The sequence below is a fragment of the Berghia stephanieae genome, chromosome 4, assembly GCF_034508935.2.
Source record: "Berghia stephanieae isolate SIO BIC M18660-M18661 chromosome 4, UCSD_Bste_1.3, whole genome shotgun sequence".
NCBI classification, from domain to species: domain Eukaryota; kingdom Metazoa; phylum Mollusca; class Gastropoda; order Nudibranchia; family Aeolidiidae; genus Berghia; species Berghia stephanieae.
Window position 1 is genome coordinate 68,567,852 of NC_088363.1, and position 20,050 is coordinate 68,587,901.

The following is a 20,050-nucleotide window of genomic DNA, read 5'->3' on the forward strand; positions in this document are numbered from 1 at the left end:
CATGACCAACCCTCATTTCTCTTACTAAAGTTAAAGTCCCGTTTAAATCAGTAGTCAGCTTATCCGACTTATCGAGACCGGGAGGAGGCTGGCTGTACTGTAGTAGTAGAAGTAGTAGTAGTAGTAGTAGTAGTAGTAGTAGTAGTAGTAGTAGTAGTAGTAGAGTAGTGGGGGGAATTCTCAGTCAAAGATTTTGAGCTTTTTGCAATAGTAAATTTTGAGCAGTTAAATCATCATAACTTTGGACCGTTTACCTTAGATCTAAAAGTAAGGTAATCATAATCATAAGTGGATGTTACACTAGACGTCTATCTACACTTACACAGGCCTAAAAGTAAACGTACCAAAAGTAAAAGTAGATAAGTAAAGTCAAAGTAAAAAAACAAACGTGTATTCTCTTTTTTTTTATTATAAAATTAAAACGTAGTGTTTTTATGCACCTCCATTGACGGTGTATCTTAACGGATCATTTTTATACACCTCCGTCACGCAGGAGGTGCATAAAAACGCCACAGTGTTTTAGGCTATTTTCACCGTACGGTGATAATAGCCTGACAGACTATTTTCACTGTATGTATTAGCCAATCAGAAGCCAGGATACTAACTGTGACGTATGTGCCTCTGCATCCAGACCATTAGAATTCGACCCGACATCATTTTCTTCCTGTGTGCAGACCAGGTAAAAAAAAGAAAAAGTTTGCCGAGAACAAGGGAGGCCTCCCGAAAGCTCCTCGTTATAGCATTTCTTTCAATTTGTATTTTCATTTTGGACCTTTTGTCAGACGTATATTTATTCAATTTGTCATCATATAGAACAAACATTGATAGTGATAGATTTGTGAAAGTCAAAAATTTCCTAATTTGACCATTGTTTTGATTCTCAGCCGCCATTTTGATTTGTGAGGTATTGAAAGGCTGTGCAAAGCAGTCCTAGGGTTGTTTTTGTTTTGTTTTTTTTTTCCTTTTAGGGATAGTTAAAGGTACTAGGTTGTATTTTTTCTTAGGAACGAATATTTGGCATGATGAGCTTACAGAAGAAGGCCTCCCAAAGCTATAATAATACAGGCGGGATGGCGGATTCAGAATTGGTTACAGTTACCGATGAAGCTTTCCAATTTCGTGGTGGCGATAGGGTCTCGAACCCGCGACCTTTCTGGTACAACAACGACACCTGGCCGGGGAGGGCGTGGCTCTACTGTACGAGTATGAGCTATTCACAACTCGAGAAATAGTGATTTCAATCTCTATGTCTATCTTGAGCCGCTACCCCGGACTTCTTGAGGTCATGGGTTCAACACATACAAACGCCGCGAAGTTTGTTAACTACCAAGATACCATTATCACCGTACGGTGAAAATAGTGTGTCAGGCTATTTTAACCATACGGTGAAAATCGTCCACCAAGATATTAACGTACGGCGAAAATAAGTCTCCCACACTATTATCACCGTACTTCCACACTATTATCACCGTACAGTGAATATAGCCTGCCACACCGTTATAGTAATAGTGAATATAGTCTCCCACACTATTATTATCACCGTACACTGAATATAGCCTTCCACACCATTATCACCGTACGGTGAAAATAGTGTGTCAGGCTATTTTCACCGAAGATGAAAATCGTCTCCCACACTATTATCACCGTACGATGAATATAGCTTTCCACACCATTATAATGAATATATGTAGTCTCTCGCACTATTATCACCGTACACTGAACATCGTAGCCTTCCACACCATTATCACCATACGGTGAAAATCGTCCACCAAGATATTACCGTACGGTGAAAAATCTCCCACACTATTATCACCGTACGGTGAAAATCGTCCACCAAGATATTATGGTACGATGAATAAAGTCTCCCACACTATTATCACCGTACACTGAACTGCAAATCGTCCACCATAATATTACGGGACGGTGAAAAAAGTCTCCCACACTATCATCATCGTACGGTGAAAATCGTTCACCAAGATATTACCGTACGGTGAAAATAGCCTCCTACACACGGTCAGGCTATTATCACCGTACGGTGAAAATAGCAGCTTTATTAACTTTAAATTTAAAATCGTATTTATTTTTCTATATAAAACTATCTACCGACTGTGGTCCCAACTTGAGTATGTTTTTACCGACGTGATGAGTCCAGTGCCTGTTCTCGGTGTGTTCAGGTAATATCAATCACAGAATATTATATCCTAGACAATCGGTGAATCACAGTGATATATCAACAATGGTTAGTAGGAAGATGTGGCAATAGGCAACATTTCAATCAGTTGACAGTCAATGTTGACAACGGAACCGGAAGATCTTTCTCTCTCCTTTGCTCGCTCTTTTGTTTCCAGCCATCTTGAATCCAATGTAAACAATGAGGATATTGATGTTTGGATATCTACTTCATTCGACATACACTTAGACAAATCATAAAAAATTGAATAGTCCTGGGAAGAATATCTCACTATAACTTTAGGTAAAAAAGATATAAACCATCTGGCCATTATCTCCTATAAACAAAGCAAGATGGCGGCAAGGACTTCGCACCTTATTAACCGATGCCTCTCAAACTAACTCTTACTTAGTCTTAGACTTAGGCAGTTCAGTTCAGTTTAAAGCTGGAGCAATGGGAGTCAAATTGTGACCCAACTAAGCCATAAGAAATTTGTGACTAGAAATTGCCGTTCGCGTTTATGGGGGGGGGGGATTCAATTAAAGATGCATAACTTCATTGTCATTATAAAGAGGAATATCGCAGATATTTTGGTATCATTATTTTCGTCTTTCAATTTCCTTTTATGATTTATTGATTTATGGTGCCAAGTAACGAAAAATCCATCAAAAATTTCAGGAGTTATATGAAGTTAAAATTTGGCAATTTTCAAATGCGTTTATTTTTTATTTTAATTTACAGCGTGTGTTTTTAAAATAAAAACGCTTGTTTTTAGAATAGAATCCAAAATGTTTCATGCCAAATTCCAGGGCTCTATTTATATCTATGGGCAGACACTTTTTAACTTTTTATCTTCTCATCATGGTTGCCCGACGATATTGATATTTATATCGATATCTTTTGATTTAGTTATTTGTTATTTTTAATTTAGTCCATATTATTTTCAGTACAATTATTGATGTTTTTATTTTGAATACATACTTTCCTACTTTTATATGGGAATTTTATAGTTATTATTTTAAAAGTTCGTAGGCCTATATTTCTTTTCTTGTAAAATCCAATATTAATCATATCGACATTTTTAAAATACCAATTGACTTAATTTTATTTCATTTTCCATCAAGTCATCAAGCGTATTTCCCATATGTTTAGATATATTTGTTATCATTTGTATTCACATTCTAAAGTTCTATTAGTTATAAATCTTGACGATCCATACATTGAGAGAGAAGGGGGGAGAGGGGATAGAATTATATTTATTGTCAGTCCAAATGTAATAGCAATAAACCCAAAGTGGTTTTTAGCAGAGTTTTTTTTTTTTTTTTAATCAGAACTTTCCTTCCAACTAAAATAGAGAAACTGCCTTTGTGTGAATCCTTTTCAATTTAGTTGAACTTTTTCATTCTGCCTTTTTATTTATGCAATTAAATTCCCAGAGGTAAAAATAAACCCATTATGTCATTTCATTTAAATACTGTCTCAAACCCTTCTTTATTCTATGTATTAAATCAAAGAGGGGAATTATTTGCAATTGTTTCAGTGAGATATTGGGGATAAATCCAAAAGTGATATATAGCAAATTATTTTTCTTATGTCTAGCCGATTTTTTAATTATGTATCATTTGCGTCATATTATGTAATAATACGTTATTTTGAAAGTTGTATCTTCCTTTTTATTAATGTATATGCATTGTCCTCGATAAGACAAACATTTTGGTATACAATCTTTTAATAAGAACTCCATATTGACTGTTTTAACCATTTTTATTAACGGCACGTGATTTCAGTCACAACTTTCCAATGGTAATTTTGGGGTAAAAATCAGTCTGAAATTTTAGACTTTGAACTGTCGTTACTACATTTCATAATCAAGATAGAAACAAAATTCAAACTGTTTTGTAATCAGTGTTGCCATGTCTTTCATATGACATTGGTTTCAAGAGTGTGAGTTATAATCACTAATCTAACCCTTCTGAATTGTTCTTCTTTGGGGTTGTTGTTTGTTTTGTTTTTTACTTTATTTTATTTTATTTTATTTTTATTGTTTTTAGTTTTGTTTTGGTTTTTTTTGGGGGGTGGGGGTGTTGTATTTTTGGAGGAAGGGTTGTTTGTTTTTTGTTTTGTTTTTTGCTTCTCTATCTTTGTACCGGTTCAGTCTATACAGTATCAGCACCAATCTTGAGAGGAAAAAAATTGATTTTTGATATAGGATAAATCAGTTCCAAAGATGGAAGACATTACTACGAACACCTCATGAATGAAGAGAACGACAGGGAGAGAAGTGCAGTTATACAACCTAAAGAGAAGATAGTAGAGGAGTTAAGCAAGAACGAGGTGTGGGATGCAGTGCGCAAGATGAAAGGGGGGAAAGCAATTGGACCAGATGAGATACCATCAGGACTGGAAATCACTTGGAGGTGCAGTTAAACTTCCTGGTATGGTTATTCAACAACATCTTACAGAAAAAGAAAATGCCAGAAGAATGGACAAAAAGGATGTTGATTCCCATATACAAAAATAAAGGAGATGCATCAAGTTAATGAGCCATACAATGAAGATATGGGAAAGATTAATAAATAATAGGATTAGAAAAGATGTAGACATAAGTGAAGAACAGTTTGGATTTGTTGCTGGTAAAAGTACAACGGATGCTATATTTGCTCTAAAAGTGACCAAAGAGAAGCATAGAGAAAAGCAAAGAGTATTACATTGTGTGTTCATTGACCTAGAGAAAGTATATGATAGGGTACCAAAAGAAGAAATGTGGCACTGTATAAGAGCAAAGGTGGTAACAGAAATATATGTTATCCAAGATATGTACAAAGGAAACAAGACAGCGGTAAGGACAGCTGTTGGCTCAACTGGTCCATTTAATCAAAGAGTTGTATTACACCAGGGATCTGCTCTCAGCCCACTGCTGTTTGCAATAGTAATGGATGTTCTACCGCGGGGCAGTCCTTGGCAAGCTTAAGGACCACGGTCCTACGGTCCTTGGGAAATGAAGACCGCAAGGACCGGTCCTTTTCGACATTGAACATTCCTGAGAGACTGTTGGAAATTCGAACCGTTTGACCTTTGAGACCGTGGGATCGTTCATTCTTGAACCGTTAAAGACCGCTACACGATGAAAACCGTGGTCTACAGGAGTAAAACACACGGAGTAGTCACACTCATTTCAAATTGTAACCTAATTAGAGAAGAGGGGTGATGCCTTCTTTATTTGCTCACCGTACTTCATTGTTACTTCGATAATTTAATAAAATTTGAAATTTATCCCCATTAACGGAGATAATGGCATCGCCCAAGGCGTTGATCGAGTTGTTCGTGGCGTTGATACACACACGCAACTCCTACCCCCCCCCCCCCCCCCCCCCCACACACACACACATTAGAGGGCAGCGAGCATTGAAGAGTAAGAGAGAGACGTGAAGTTATAATAAGAGGGGGTGGATGAGGTAATAAGAGGGGTCGATGGTGACTTTTCGCCAGATCTAACAAACTCAGCTACCCATTCATTGCTGAGTAGACAGGGATTTAGAAAAAACTCGACTGCACCCGATCTCTGGCCCTTTGCGTATAAAGAGAGTGCTCTATCAACTGAGCTATCGGGGTCCCCAAATATTCTATTGGACTTTTTTAAAATTCAGACGTTATAACTGTTTTTTTTTTTTGGAAGGAAGAAACTAATGAAACTCATATTATTTGATTAGTAAAAACACCAAACGAAATTTTAATATAATTGTATTATTTTAAATGACAACACTGCGATAGAAAGGAGTGGTGACAAGAGATGGACAAAAGAAAACAAAGAATCGGATTTGCTACTTGCTAGGTTCGACACACACACACACACACACACACACACACACACACACACACACACAAACACACACATCTTTAGTAGTCACATACATTTCAAACAATAACCCATTAGAGAAGAGGGGCCATGCCTTCACCATAGATCATTGTCATTGCGATCATTATGGTGTAGTAAATTTTGAAATTTACCCCGTATAATGGAATCGTCCAAGGCGTGCGCCTCCTGTTCCCCCCATCTCACACACGAAAGGGCGGTTTGCGGAGTGAAGGTTGGTGGTCGTCTGCCTGTATGGTCGTCTGTGTCGTTTAGTGTATGGCAAAGGGGGGTGGGTGCGATTAATTAAGTGGGATGGGTGGTGATTGGTGGAAGATAGGCAACCGATGGCAACGAATCGCTGGGGAAGTAGTAGGCTATGGCGCGAGACCGAAGGTGATCAGACCGGTCTTCAGCGCGGCACTAGTTGAAAGGTGATAAGAAGTGAGGACCGCCGCCGGTCTTCACTCTGGGACCGATCCCCGGTTCACAGCTAAAAGACCGTGGGACCGGTCCAAGGACCGGTCCTCAGCGCGGCACTAGTTCTAACAGAACCCATTCGGCGAGAGGCACCATGGAACATGATGAATGCGGATGACGTAGCACTTTTGAATGATACAAAAGATGAGGCGGAAAAGGAACTGGAGGGTTGAGGACTTGGAGGAAGGTAACTGGAGTTATGTTTGACAAATGAATTTCCACAAAGCTGAACGGGAAAAATTATACAACAGTTGTAAGACCAGCAATGTTATATGGACTAGAGACAACAGCTACAACAATGAAACAAGATAAAAAGGTTGAGGTGGCAGAAATGAGGATGTTGAGATGGTCTCTTGGCTGGACAAGAAAAGATAAAGTGAGAAATGAATGAATTCGAATGTTGACTGAAGTGAAGAATGTATCAATAAAGATGAGAGAAGATAGATTGAAATGATTCGGACATGTAAAGAGACGAGAGAGGGAGTATGTGGGAAGGAAAGTATTGGACTTACAATTAGCAGGAAAGAGAAAAACGGGATGCCCAAAGACTAGACAGTTGGATAAGGTAAAGGATGATATGAAAGAACTGGGCCTGGAGGAAGATGATGTTCTGAACCGAGATGCATGGAGATGTGGCGTTCATTATGGCAACCCTGCAAAATGCGGGATAAACTGAAAGGAGAAGAAGAAGATAAAACAGTTCCAACTTATGATCATTTTACTTTCCGAATTCTACCATTGCAAAAAGTAAAAGCTCAAAATCTGTGACTGAAAGTTTTCCCACTGGACAGCTTCTCGATAAGCTGACCACTGGTTGAAGTGGGATTTATGGAGGGCACATCCTATTTCATATTCCTGGATAGCTTTCTAGTTCTAGTGTACCCAAAAAGAAAATACCATCAACAATCCCAGTATCATCAGGAGTACTACTGAGATGGTTCTAGGTCTCCTCCCTAAATGCAGGACAAATTGTAGTCACAAGAAAAATGTGGAGAACATGTTGTTTTGTAGAGCCATAACCTGATGCTATCCCCACTGGACAAGTTTAGCGATTAACTTTAATTATGAAGCTACTACATTTGATTCATTTAGATGTGCACTAACTACCGAATCGTACCTTTAATTTTTTTAGTTGTCATGGAATGGATTTTGATTCAAATATAATTATCGACAGATATTCCTTTTGAAGTATATGACACCATTAAAAATGGCGTGTGGTGTAGAAATTCATAAATATTTTATTCCAAACATGAAAAGGTCCCATTCCAAATACTCAACTACGGCCTGATTCGAAGTGCCCAAAAGACTTTAAATCTTTTCTCAGACTACTTCTTTCACTGATCTTTTTTCATGAAAGAAATCTAAACTCTAGATCTATTAATGAGTGGCTAAAGGTAATAGTGGCTTAGCTGTAAAATGTTTTCTGTCACAAAAACAAAGCAATGATAAGTGACCAGATTGTTGAAAAAACTCTTTCCCTTTCCGTTGGGTCAGGTACTTTTCAAACAACTCCCGCTCAATTCAGGTGCAAATGAATATTTGACCATAGGCAGTTGCAAATATTGTATGAGTGGTATTACTTAAAGGGCGCTTGACAGGTAGTTTGTTCAGTAAGACATTGAAACTTGGATACATTTGGCATGGGGCATGGTAAATTTGTGGAAATGCACTTTCCATATTAATATTTATATTTACCCATTTATTTTTTGGATAATTCCTCATCAGTCTTCATTAGTCATTTCTATTTGCTCTACTGATAGCTTTTGGTGATATATTGATTTTATTTTTCCTCAGCGTGTATGTTGTACATTTTTTGATTGGGCATGGACATGAACGTAAAAATATCTATGGGCATGGAACATGTATTTTTTAAATTTTCATTTAAGATTTTAAAAATTCACTCTCGCTATGTATGATTTGACATGTTAGCCTTTCAGCTCACCCCAGATGACACCACTCTGTGTGTGTGTGTGTGTGTGTGTGTGTGTGTGTGTGTGTGTGTGTGTGTGTGTGTGTGTGTGTGTGTGGGTGTGTGTGTGTGTGTGTGTGTATGACTGAGAGAGTGTTTTCTGTCAGAAATTAAAAATGTTTGTTAAATATTATAATGCAATATTTTATTATTTACCCTCAATGAATTTACTCATTGTCTTCCTCATTTATTATGTATATCAGTCTGTTAATTGTAAAGGTTTGATTTATACGTTAATCTTTTCATATTTGTATTAATAATGTATTCAGGTCAACCACCAGCCAATCCCTAAGAAAAGAAGAAAAGATGTGGTATTATTTGTGGGCCCATGCCATCTTTCATCTCGTGAGGTGGTTTCCTCCCAGCAACAGAGTAAAAATGTAAATATATATATGCTTTGTAAATTGCACTGCTTGCTTATTTGATTAGAAAATGTTTGTTTATGATAATGCTATTTTTGCAGTTTGCTAATGGTGAGGATTGCAATTTTGATTGGTAATGAATTGTTATTATGAATGATGTTACAGGTGATAATATAGCATGGGCTGATCGCAAAAATTAGCATAATTAGTCAATTAATGAATGCAAATTCCTGTTTTCTGGGTTAGTTTCCCTGTCACCTTGGCTATGTCCTTCATTACAAGGAGTAATCCTCCAACAGACCTCCATTTAGCATAATGGGCATATAGTCCATACCATTTGCACGGGCATACTGCTGAATGTCATTTTTCCAGTGCTTTCTCTGTCTCCTCAATATTTTTGTTGTCCACAGTTGCCATTCAAAACACCTTTTTGTCTATCTATTATCTGGCATCCTTATCCCATTACTATTTGATTTGGTTTTCGTTACATTTTTAATACACTTGAGCAAGGTTTCCTCAAATTCCTCAGGGCATGCAAAAAAGTTTAAGAAAACCTTAGTTGGAGGAAACAGTGTACAAAGAATAATTCTGAAAAAAATTTGGGACATTCGTATGAGTTCAAGGAAATTGTATTTGAGGAATCCATACTTGAGTGTATATCAGTTACGTACATTTTTTCAGGAATATCTATACCACCTAAACAAGCTAGCAATTTTATTTTGTGACTATGCTACTTAATACACATTACGCAACGTGCCTATGGTGTGAAATAAGTACTATAGTCTTTGTTAGATATTACGTCTGTATCAGTACTTAATGATATTGTGTCAAGTCAAATGAAATTGGGCTCTATTTTCTCTGATGGATTTTGTACGGCTTTTGGAAGAAATTTAATCATTATGACAACCCTCTAGAAACTTGTTTAATGAAGGCATCATTTTATTGCCATTTTCTTTATTCGCCTAGTTATATTGCTTAATCATTATTTTCTGGGTTCCTTGTTATTGGTTTCCTTGATTCTGGTTCTAGCTTGTGGAGGTTTATTACGCAAGAGTGTTGAAAGCATTGGTATATTCAAAATTTATCACTTTTAACTGACCTATTGTTGGTAAAAGGCTAAGAGAAGCTGAAGGAAGCATAATTAATCCTTTAAAAGACATTCTTTTCTTTTTTTCAATTCATAATTATTCTCATTATTTATCTTATTATAAGTATAAATCTATCTTCATTAAGAGAATGGTAAGAATGATGTGACCGGCCGATAGCAGCACTTTTCCTGCTCTTGTTGAAAATGATAAGCTCAGATTAAAGTAAAATTAAACCCCAGCTGTGAAAGGTTAAAATAAAAAAATTTAAAAAACCAAGAACAAAACTATATTCTCAACCTATTTATGTACATGAAAATATCTACTGAATTCCTGACTACCTAAAATCTTTTGTGTCATAGATTTATTGATAGCTGGATAGCTCAGTGGCTAGTGTGACTCCTCTATATCCAAGCCATGTGGTGGGTGTCATATCAATAGACACTTAGTGGAAGGGTTCATAACCACGCCTCTCAGACAGTCGTCATAATGTAAACAATGGCAGTGATTGGTAAACATTGCGAACTACACAGGTTTTACTATCTATGCTATGTGTCTAAGTAAAATACCCACTGTTCTACCGCTTGATAAATGGAACTAACAACACAGAAAACGGTGTGTAAACTTAAACATTTATAATATGATCAAGAAAATTGTGTGATAACTTGTCACCCATTTGGTGGTATAAAAACAACAACAATTACCAAAGAGAAGTCGATTTCATTCACGTTATTGTTTATAAACAACTAGCTATGTTTGTCCGAGCATGTTTGAAGGTGTGTCACCAATTCCATGTTTTGAATGGTCATAAATCTACTGGTTTATTTGATCCCGGGTTGATATGATGATATTTTCATTCTCTTTTCATTTTGAACTGCTCTTTACCTTTATTTCTCATTATTAAATGTAGTTGAACATCACATTCTCTTATTGATTATGTTTTGTTTCATTTTTTTTTTTTTTTTTTATCATTTCAGAACCGTGGTGACAGTAATTATTACCTTGGGTCTCATAATTCCTCAGATTTATGTGCTCTCCTTGGAAAAGACTAAACGATGGTGCCCTGAGCCCCTGTTGGAATTCCTTATCCTCTCTATAATCTTCACTTTCTTTGTAATTGGTAAAAAAGAGTTTGTTTTACGTTTTATTCAACAGTGTATATAACAACTTAATAGAAAGTAGATGAGCTTAGTGTGTGTCTGTGTGTCTTTGAGGAGAGTGTTCTTTCTAACTCCAAATAGTTTTAAATATTTTGTATGGAGAGTATGGCATCAGGCCTACAGGATAGTATCAGTTGTTAAAGGTTGATTGTCCGCAGTGCAAGTCTTTATGAACTCACAAAATGAAGATAGCAGTAGATTTCTGTGTATGTGTGAGTGTGTGTGAATCTAAAGGATAGGAAACAATTTTTACTCTTCGTGTAACACTACAGGAAATGAGATAAACTCCTGCTCCATGGGTACATGGCGTTAAAAGGACTTCTTTATAGTAATTATCAACATAGTTGGAATTGAAAAAAAAAACATAACAACAAAATGTGAACATGAATGTTCAAAAGGTACCTATTTGATAATTTCATATTGTGTCCTGTATTACAAATTAGACTTGCGGAAATGAATTATCCACAATTTTACTAATAAGGATACCCTTTATCTCCCGGCTTATGGAATAAGTGTAAAAATGTGATGCGAGACATTAAACTTTGTTTTACAAATTTTATTGAACTTTGAATGATGAAGCACCGAAAATCCAATAACGAAACAAATATAATATAAATGAATTACATTTCACATCAACAGTCACCAATGCAATGTAGAAATACCACAACCTTCTGAGAAGCGTATAACCCTTTTTTCCCACCAAAATTAGCCTCAAAATTACAATTTTTCCCTAATGCAAGTAAAATTTAGAACTGCTTTATAAGGATCTGAAAAAATGTGTATAAAACAGTGTCGGATAAAGCAGAGAGAGAAAAACCAAGAAAAAAGCCATCCCAAAAAATCAGCCTGCCTCTTCAGCGAGGTTGATTTTTTTGGGATATTATTTTTCTTGCATTTGCCTCTCTGTTATGTCTGGCACTGTTTCATACACATTCTTTTAGATGTTTATCATACACCAGTTCTTCCTCCCTAATTTGTCACTCAGAACCTTATTTACTAGCATGCTGTGTGCATTGTAGAGATTAATTTGTTTAGTTATTTTTTTGACAGTTAGGATTTCGATTTTTAAGGAAATATACCTAAGCTCTGAGATTTTATGATTTAAGAAACATTTTTGTTTCATCAAACAGGTTTCACATTCCTTTTTGTAACTATGGTTCCTGTCCCAAGACAACTCAAAGTTGCCTTCCACCTCTTTGGACTAGTTACATGCGCAACAGGAATGGCACAGTGCATTCTCGTGTCCAAATCAGAAGATTGTGTAAGTTGTGCATTTTCTTTACAAATCATTTTGATCTTAAAACCATTATCTGTCATGTTAATGGAAATTGACTTTTAAAAAGGATGATCTTATATTTGGAATTCATTCCATCAATCTTTCAATATTGTCGTCAAAAATTAAAATAGTTGTAAATATGATAATTATCATGATCAGATAAATATCGAGCTTCTTGAGGCTGCAGACTGTTATAAGGATTGGACAAAAATGAGTATAACAGCTTCAAACAAGAACAAAATATTTGATATGGAAACATTTTTTGGCTCAAAATCCTTCTTTAGCCAACAAGAAAAACAAAACAATAATACTTCATACAAGTCCAGTCAGGTTAAAAACGTGTCGGAAAATCTATCCTTAAAAGTAAAAGGAAGAATTATTTTATTACACTGAAAAAATGTTAGGCCTGAAACATTCTATTTAAAGTAATCTGTTCTTTTTAAAGCTGTTATATGTTCTTTTTGCTCATATATTTTTTTTTCACACATGCAAGGGTAGAGTGCCTCTAGGGCCTACACACGCCATGTGGCCATCACTCAGTGACTTTTACTTGTATGGAATCAGAGAGGCTTCCCTCCCAGTTCCTAGCAGACAACACTCCAGGGGATTTTATTTTGGCAAGCAAATCTCCATCTCATATTATTTGCTGCCCCTTCTAGACTCAGGAAATTTAGGACTTCATCTGGCAATGCTGTCTTCTTCTCTATTTTTTGTTTTTAAATCAAACCCGAATCATAAACTCTCACTAGATATTAGGGGCTGGATTGCTGTCAGAACAAGACCCCATTCTCTGGGTGTGAACAAGAGTATTCCCGCCACTATGTGGATTGATTTACAGAATGCATCATATGCCTTCCCGACATTATTGCTTCTACCCAACCATGAGGTATTCCCCTGCAGAGTAATAGTAGTAGTAATATTAACAAAAGAGTGATAATAAAGAGGCTTTGGATAGGAACAATACATTATTGTTCCCATCCGAAGCCTCTCCATTTTCACTCTTTCGTTAGTATTTTCATGATCCCAGTCTTCAGGCAGCTCCCACCACTGTCTACAATAGTAGTAGTAATTCAGAAAAGTGAGTGGAGCAGGCACTTATGTTGGTAACAACAAGATATGAAGTGAATAGAAAAGTGCCAGAAGACAATAGAGAATAAAAAATTTTCGCGGCGGTGGTGGGGTTTGAACCTGCGACCTTATTGGTACGACAACTCCGCCTGGCAGGTGAGAGCGTGGCTCTACCGTGTGAGCTATCCACGAACACAAAAATATTCGTTTCAAACTCAAAGTCATTACTAGATCCCTCTCTCACCCACTTCTTGAGACCGCCGATTCGTTCGTACACCACCATCGCGAATAATTTTGACCAGCAGTTAAGCTTAATAGCCAATATTCTCAACACAAACATATAACATAGAAACGATTGAGACATTGAGTATGCTCCGGTGTATGGGTGAATTTTTTAATTCAGAAAAGTGAGTGGAGCAGGCACTTATGTTGGTAACAACAAGATATGAAGTGAATAGAAAAGTGCCAGAAGACAATAGAGAATAAAAAATTTTCGCGGCGGTGGTGGGGTTTGAACCTGCGACCTTATTGGTACGACAACTCCGCCTGGCAGGTGAGAGCGTGGCTCTACCGTGTGAGCTATCCACGAACACAAAAATATTCGTTTCAAACTCAAAGTCATTACTAGATCCCTCTCTCACCCACTTCTTGAGACCGCCGATTCGTTCGTACACCACCATCGCGAATAATTTTGACCAGCAGTTAAGCTTAATAGCCAATATTCTCAACACAAACATATAACATAGAAACGATTGAGACATTGAGTATGCTCCGGTGTATGGGGTGAATTTTTTAATTCAGAAAAGTGAGTGGAGCAGGCACTTATGTTGGTAACAACAAGATATGAAGTGAATAGAAAAGTGCCAGAAGACAATAGAGAATAAAAAATTTTCGCGGCGGTGGTGGGGTTTGAACCTGCGACCTTATTGGTACGACAACTCCGCCTGGCAGGTGAGAGCGTGGCTCTACCGTGTGAGCTATCCACGAACACAAAAATATTCGTTTCAAACTCAAAGTCATTACTAGATCCCTCTCTCACCCACTTCTTGAGACCGCCGATTCGTTCGTACACCACCATCGCGAATAATTTTGACCAGCAGTTAAGCTTAATAGCCAATATTCTCAACACAAACATATAACATAGAAACGATTGAGACATTGAGTATGCTCCGGTGTATGGGGTGAATTTTTTAATTCAGAAAAGTGAGTGGAGCAGGCACTTATGTTGGTAACAACAAGATATGAAGTGAATAGAAAAGTGCCAGAAGACAATAGAGAATAACTCAATGTCTCAATCGTTTCTATGTTATATGTTTGTGTTGAGAATATTGGCTATTAAGCTTAACTGCTGGTCAAAATTATTCGCGATGGTGGTGTACGAACGAATCGGCGGTCTCAAGAAGTGGGTGATAGAGGGATCTAGTAATGACTTTGAGTTTGAAACGAATATTTTTGTGTTCGTGGATAGCTCACACGGTAGAGCCACGCTCTCACCTGCCAGGCGGAGTTGTCGTACCAATAAGGTCGCAGGTTCAAACCCCACCACCACCGCGAAAATGTTTTATTCTCTATTGTCTTCTGGCACTTTTCTATTCACTTCATATCTTGTTGTTACCAACATAAGTGCCTGCTCCACTCACTTTTCTGAATTAAAAAATTCACCCCATACACCGGAGCATACTCAATGTCTCAATCGTTTCTATGTTATATGTTTGTGTTGAGAATATTGGCTATTAAGCTTAACTGCTGGTCAAAATTATTCGCGATGGTGGTGTACGAACGAATCGGCGGTCTCAAGAAGTGGGTGAGAGAGGGATCTAGTAATGACTTTGAGTTTGAAACGAATATTTTTGTGTTCGTGGATAGCTCACACGGTAGAGCCACGCTCTCACCTGCCAGGCGGAGTTGTCGTACCAATAAGGTCGCAGGTTCAAACCCCACCACCGCCGCGAAAATTTTTTATTCTCTATTGTCTTCTGGCACTTTTCTATTCACTTCATATCTAATAGTAGTAGTAGTAACGTATAGCTACACTTCCAAATTCATTTCATCAACCCAGCTTTGGAAGTCTTCCTTCGCCCTAAGAACTGTTTCATAAACACCTGCAAGTCTCGTTACTGGACAGTGGAGGATGATATGATCACTGGCTCTGGAGCTGCCTGACACTTCTGGCAGGCATCACTATTCCCAAGTTTCCATTTGCACATATTTGATGCAGTTCTGACATGTCCTGTTAAGAGGCTATTTCAGGAAACCCAGTATTTCCTGGCATGTGGAATACATGCATTCTTTTGATAGTCTTTTATAATGTTGCCCTGCAGAGTAATATAGAGCAAGGGCAAGCATGGGAGTAGTAGCTCATTAAGTACCCATTAATTAATTTTCTAAGAAGATCGTTGTGTCTCCCAATCTCTCAGGAAACAATCAATATGTATGTGTTATGTCAGGCTTTATCGGACACTGTTTCACACGCACTGTTTCGTCTTTTATCTTAAACCAGTTCCTGCTCCCAAACTTTTAATTTTTATACTGTCAAAATTAATTCCCCAGAGTAAAGCAATTGCTGTAGACTTTGATATGTTTGTCTTAACCAAAGTATGATGAGAGTTGGTTATGACCCAAACTGAGTACACTCAATATTTGTCGAACCTGTGCTTTGAAGTGCGAGGACTCAATAATCTGCCTTTCCCAGTCTAAGAGAAGAATTGTTTGGCTTGTCTCTACATGCAGGCAACGGGCACATAAAAATGACAGTAAAATTAATAATTAAAAATTTCCTTTATTCGTCCCCAAGAGGAAATTTGTCTTTAGGGTCTAATTCCAAGGGAAGACAGGAATAACACTGGCAACAGCCGCAGTGCAGCAATGCAAAATGAGCTAGGGTGAGGTGACATGCTCAAGGCTACACAGCACTGTGGGTAGTCAAACTCAGTACCTTTCAGGTACAAAGCAAAGACCATACTGCTGAGCCATGCTGTAGTTAAATTGTGAAAAAATTCTTCAGAGAATCGCGCTGCTACATCTTACTATTATTTTAAAGTGAAAAATGGAATCATATTAGCGTTGTATGTATTGATGTGAACTGACTTTTCTTTATATATCTGTATATACACAGCAATACAGCACACCTGAGCTCTATGATATTTCTTTGGGTTTAGCAGTATTGTCAGGTGTTTCTATAGGTAAGTTTATTAACATAACATTATTAAAGGCTTGATATTTAAAATAATTTATGATAAAGGCTTTATTCCAATCTTCTGTTGAGGATTTTTTTTGTCTTTGCCATCATCATAGAGGTAATATTTTTGGGGTTAAGCGTTTAGGCGAAATTATTATTGTTATTATTATGATTAATTATTATTAATTATTATTATTATTATTATTATTATTATTATTATTATTATTATTATTATTATTATTATTATTATTATTATTATTATTATTATTCATCATCATCATCATCATCATCATCATCATCATCATTCATCATCATCATCATCATCATCATCATCATCATCATCATCTCATCTCATTATTAATTATTATTATTATTATTATTATTATTATTATTATTATTATTATTATTATTATTATTTATTATATTATTATATTATTATTATTATTATTATTATTATTATTATTATTATTATTATTATTATTATTATTTATTATATTATTATTATTTAAGATTTTGTATCAAGTTTTAAAACAAATTATTCGTTGTCATTGTGGATCATCTTACTTTAATTCAACTTTTAAAAAAATATGATTGATTTTACATAAGCTTCTAGGTATTTAGATTAGTCATTTTGTTGTTATTCCACATGTTTATTATCTCCTATATATCCACTATTTTTCATCAGTCTTCGTTGCCCTCCTCTTTCCATTCTGGATTGCCAATGTGATCAAAAGGGATTGTGTCTTGAATCGACCAGCAAGAGATGGATTCTGTTATGAGCCAGTCAAGTGCTGTTCATGTTTGTGGCACATTTAAGACAAGGGAGATACTGCCTTATATGGTAATAGAATCAAATTTTAAGAAGGACAATGCAGAAAATGCAGCATAAAAATTTTGAATTGGATTTTTTTAGGGAGAAACAACAAAAACAAAACAATGTAACCTAATACAATACTAGGGAAAAGAAGCTCAGTTAATTTTGCTCGTTGTCCTGGATTGATGTCAACGTATTTATCTGAAGACTAAACCATTTCATTTTTTAAATATCTTGCACTACTTTGATATAAAATAGTATTGCATTGTTTAACTAGATTTATCAGTATTTGTTGCTTGCTGTACAATATTAATTTGATACCAAAATGTTCTTTATTTATCCAATGTCTTTTGGACGTCTTTTTATTTTTGCCATTTATTTTAATAACCGCAAATCTGGTGATGTTTATATTAATTGAGTTTTGATGTGGTTCTCTCCCATGAGTATTGTGCAAGTAATTCATGTCCCTTTAACTGTGAATTTTTGGCTAAATGTAGCTAGAATGTCTTTAGGAAATCTTTCAAAGTTAATATTGCTAATTTATTTTTATAATGTATTGCCGTTGAACATATTATCACTTCCTGTAAAATAATTTAATTTTCTTTATTATATATATCTGTCCCCGCAGTTTTTCACGGCCGCAAATTTCACGCTTGACTGCAAAAAGACGCACATTTTTATTTGGTCACAAAAAGCCGCAATTTTCACGTTTTTAGGCAAAATTGATGATTTTTTGTTTTAAAAAAACAACAACAAAAGCTATGAAAAATTGTGAAAAGACACTAGCATCCAAAATTGGCACTAAATAACGGACAAACAAATCTAGGCTTTTTACTGAAGAGCTCTCGCGTCCTTCATCCCATAATCCCATTTCCTTTCATTTTACCCCCTATCTCTTCACACCTCATACTAACGAGACGGACGTTGGCTAGTAAGTAGAGAATACAAATTTAATGTGCCCCCATTGGATAATGGATTTTGTCCCTCTTTCCTTGTGAATAGTTATTTTTTTCCTCTCCTTAATTAGTTTTTCAAATTTTGAATTTTTTTTAATGCGATTGTTCACTTTGATTTCCCAAATTTTAAGAAGCTAAATAGTTAATAAAATATTTTGCTTACTTCCTTCTTTTTTTACTTACTTACTTTTTATGGCTATTACTATTATTATTATTATAATATTATTTCAAACTATTCAAAATGTAAATAAATTCATGTTGACATGTTGTGACATCAATATTCTACAAAATGCCCTTTTTGTGTCAATTTTTTTACCGTACATGTGGTTTAAATTGTTTGATTTTTGTGAAACTAGCGGCAAATTTTTGGCAAATTTTGCTATTTTGATGGCAAATTTTGGCGTTTGAAATGGCAAAAAACCGCGGGGACAGATATATCAGGTAGCTAATCGATGAAAGCTGAGGGATGAAAGATGGGAAAAAATACTTATAATCAGAGACAATATTTTACTTTTGAAAATGTATATACTCAATTTTTTCTCTCTATCTGTTGGATAGGGACACAATCATAGTCGCGATATGATTATGGATACGAGTTTAAACCAAATTGGAGTAAAATTAATAGAAAACAGTTTTAATACATAGGATGATACAGAGCTTGGTAATATGCATGTAATTTTTATTTTTATTTTATCTACCATGTTGATTTGGACTATTCGACTTAAGTAATCAGTATTTTACAGTAAATGATGAAATAGTTGCATTTTTTTACGCAATTGATATATTCAATTTCATGTTTACCCCTTTTAAAGACTTTGATTTAAAGTTATACATAAATATTCTCCCAATAAAAAACCCATTTTGTCTGTGATAGATCATTTGAATATGTATTGATGTTCATAATATGTATTTTTTCTTTATTCATTAAAAAAATTTATAACACTTTTTTAATAAAATTATCCGTCCTAACGGCATTTTACTTACAAAATTAATGATGTACACATTTTTGATTCATGGAACTTTTTGTTCTTTGAAAACGACACCATTCTTTGATTGTTTAAATACTCATGATAAATATGATATATAATAAAACTGATTATATTTAAATAGCTTTTTCCCTTCTTTCCATTAACTATTCACTAATTTAAAGTGGGATAGGGGAAGAAGGGGGGAAAAGTGGAAGAATGAGAAGATATTCTCTCAACGAACCATATTATTCTAATGTCCACAGATTTATAGTATTGTTGATATCTTGTTCAAGAATGCTCACAATAAGTACCACAATACACCGTGCATCAGCCCTCAATACTGTATGTCAAAATGAGTACCTTATTATATTGATAAATGAGACGAGAAGCAACATTAATTTTGCTTTACTCTATTGCCAATTTCATTATTAGTTTCATACTTTTTTACCAAAATGCCTTGCGTTGATAACGCTTTCTTCAATTATCTCTCTTGATTTGTAAAAGGGAATACTTAGCTGATGGAAGCTGTGGACTATAAAAAGTATTAACAGAAATGAATATAAGCAGTTTCAAAATGAACAATCTTGGTATGGAACATTCCATGCCCAAAACCCTTTCCAAGCAACAACAAATGTAAGGCTAAACGTAAAGAGACTTTTTCTCTTTTCTTATGGTCTAAGTAAATTATTACTGTTTTGATTGGGAGTTTTT

At 35.6% G+C, this 20,050-nt stretch overlaps 2 protein-coding genes across 5 annotated transcripts in view; one reads left to right on the plus strand and one right to left on the minus strand.

Moving 5' to 3' along the window:
• LOC144971111 (45 kDa calcium-binding protein-like) overlaps positions 1–2,300 on the minus strand; it is a 26,523-nt gene extending 24,223 nt beyond the window's left edge. Inside the window, exon 1 of one of the 4 annotated variants that reach the window (XM_078911511.1) lies at positions 2,104–2,300. The gene's annotated coding sequence lies outside the window, so the exon portion shown is untranslated. The remainder of the gene's footprint in view (positions 1–2,103) is intronic. The other 3 variants (XM_078911513.1, XM_078911514.1, XM_078911515.1) reach the window with 3 other exon arrangements.
• A 35-nt stretch (positions 2,301–2,335) lies between these two features.
• LOC144971114 (uncharacterized) lies at positions 2,336–19,478 on the plus strand. The gene is made up of 6 exons (XM_078911519.1): positions 2,336–2,473; positions 8,742–8,852; positions 10,897–11,039; positions 12,210–12,340; positions 16,539–16,605; positions 17,287–19,478. The coding sequence occupies exons 2-6, from the start codon at positions 8,779–8,781 to the stop codon at positions 17,415–17,417; spliced, it is 546 nt and encodes a 181-aa protein (XP_078767645.1). The 5' UTR covers positions 2,336–2,473; positions 8,742–8,778; the 3' UTR covers positions 17,418–19,478.
• The last annotated feature ends 572 nt before the right edge of the window (positions 19,479–20,050 follow it).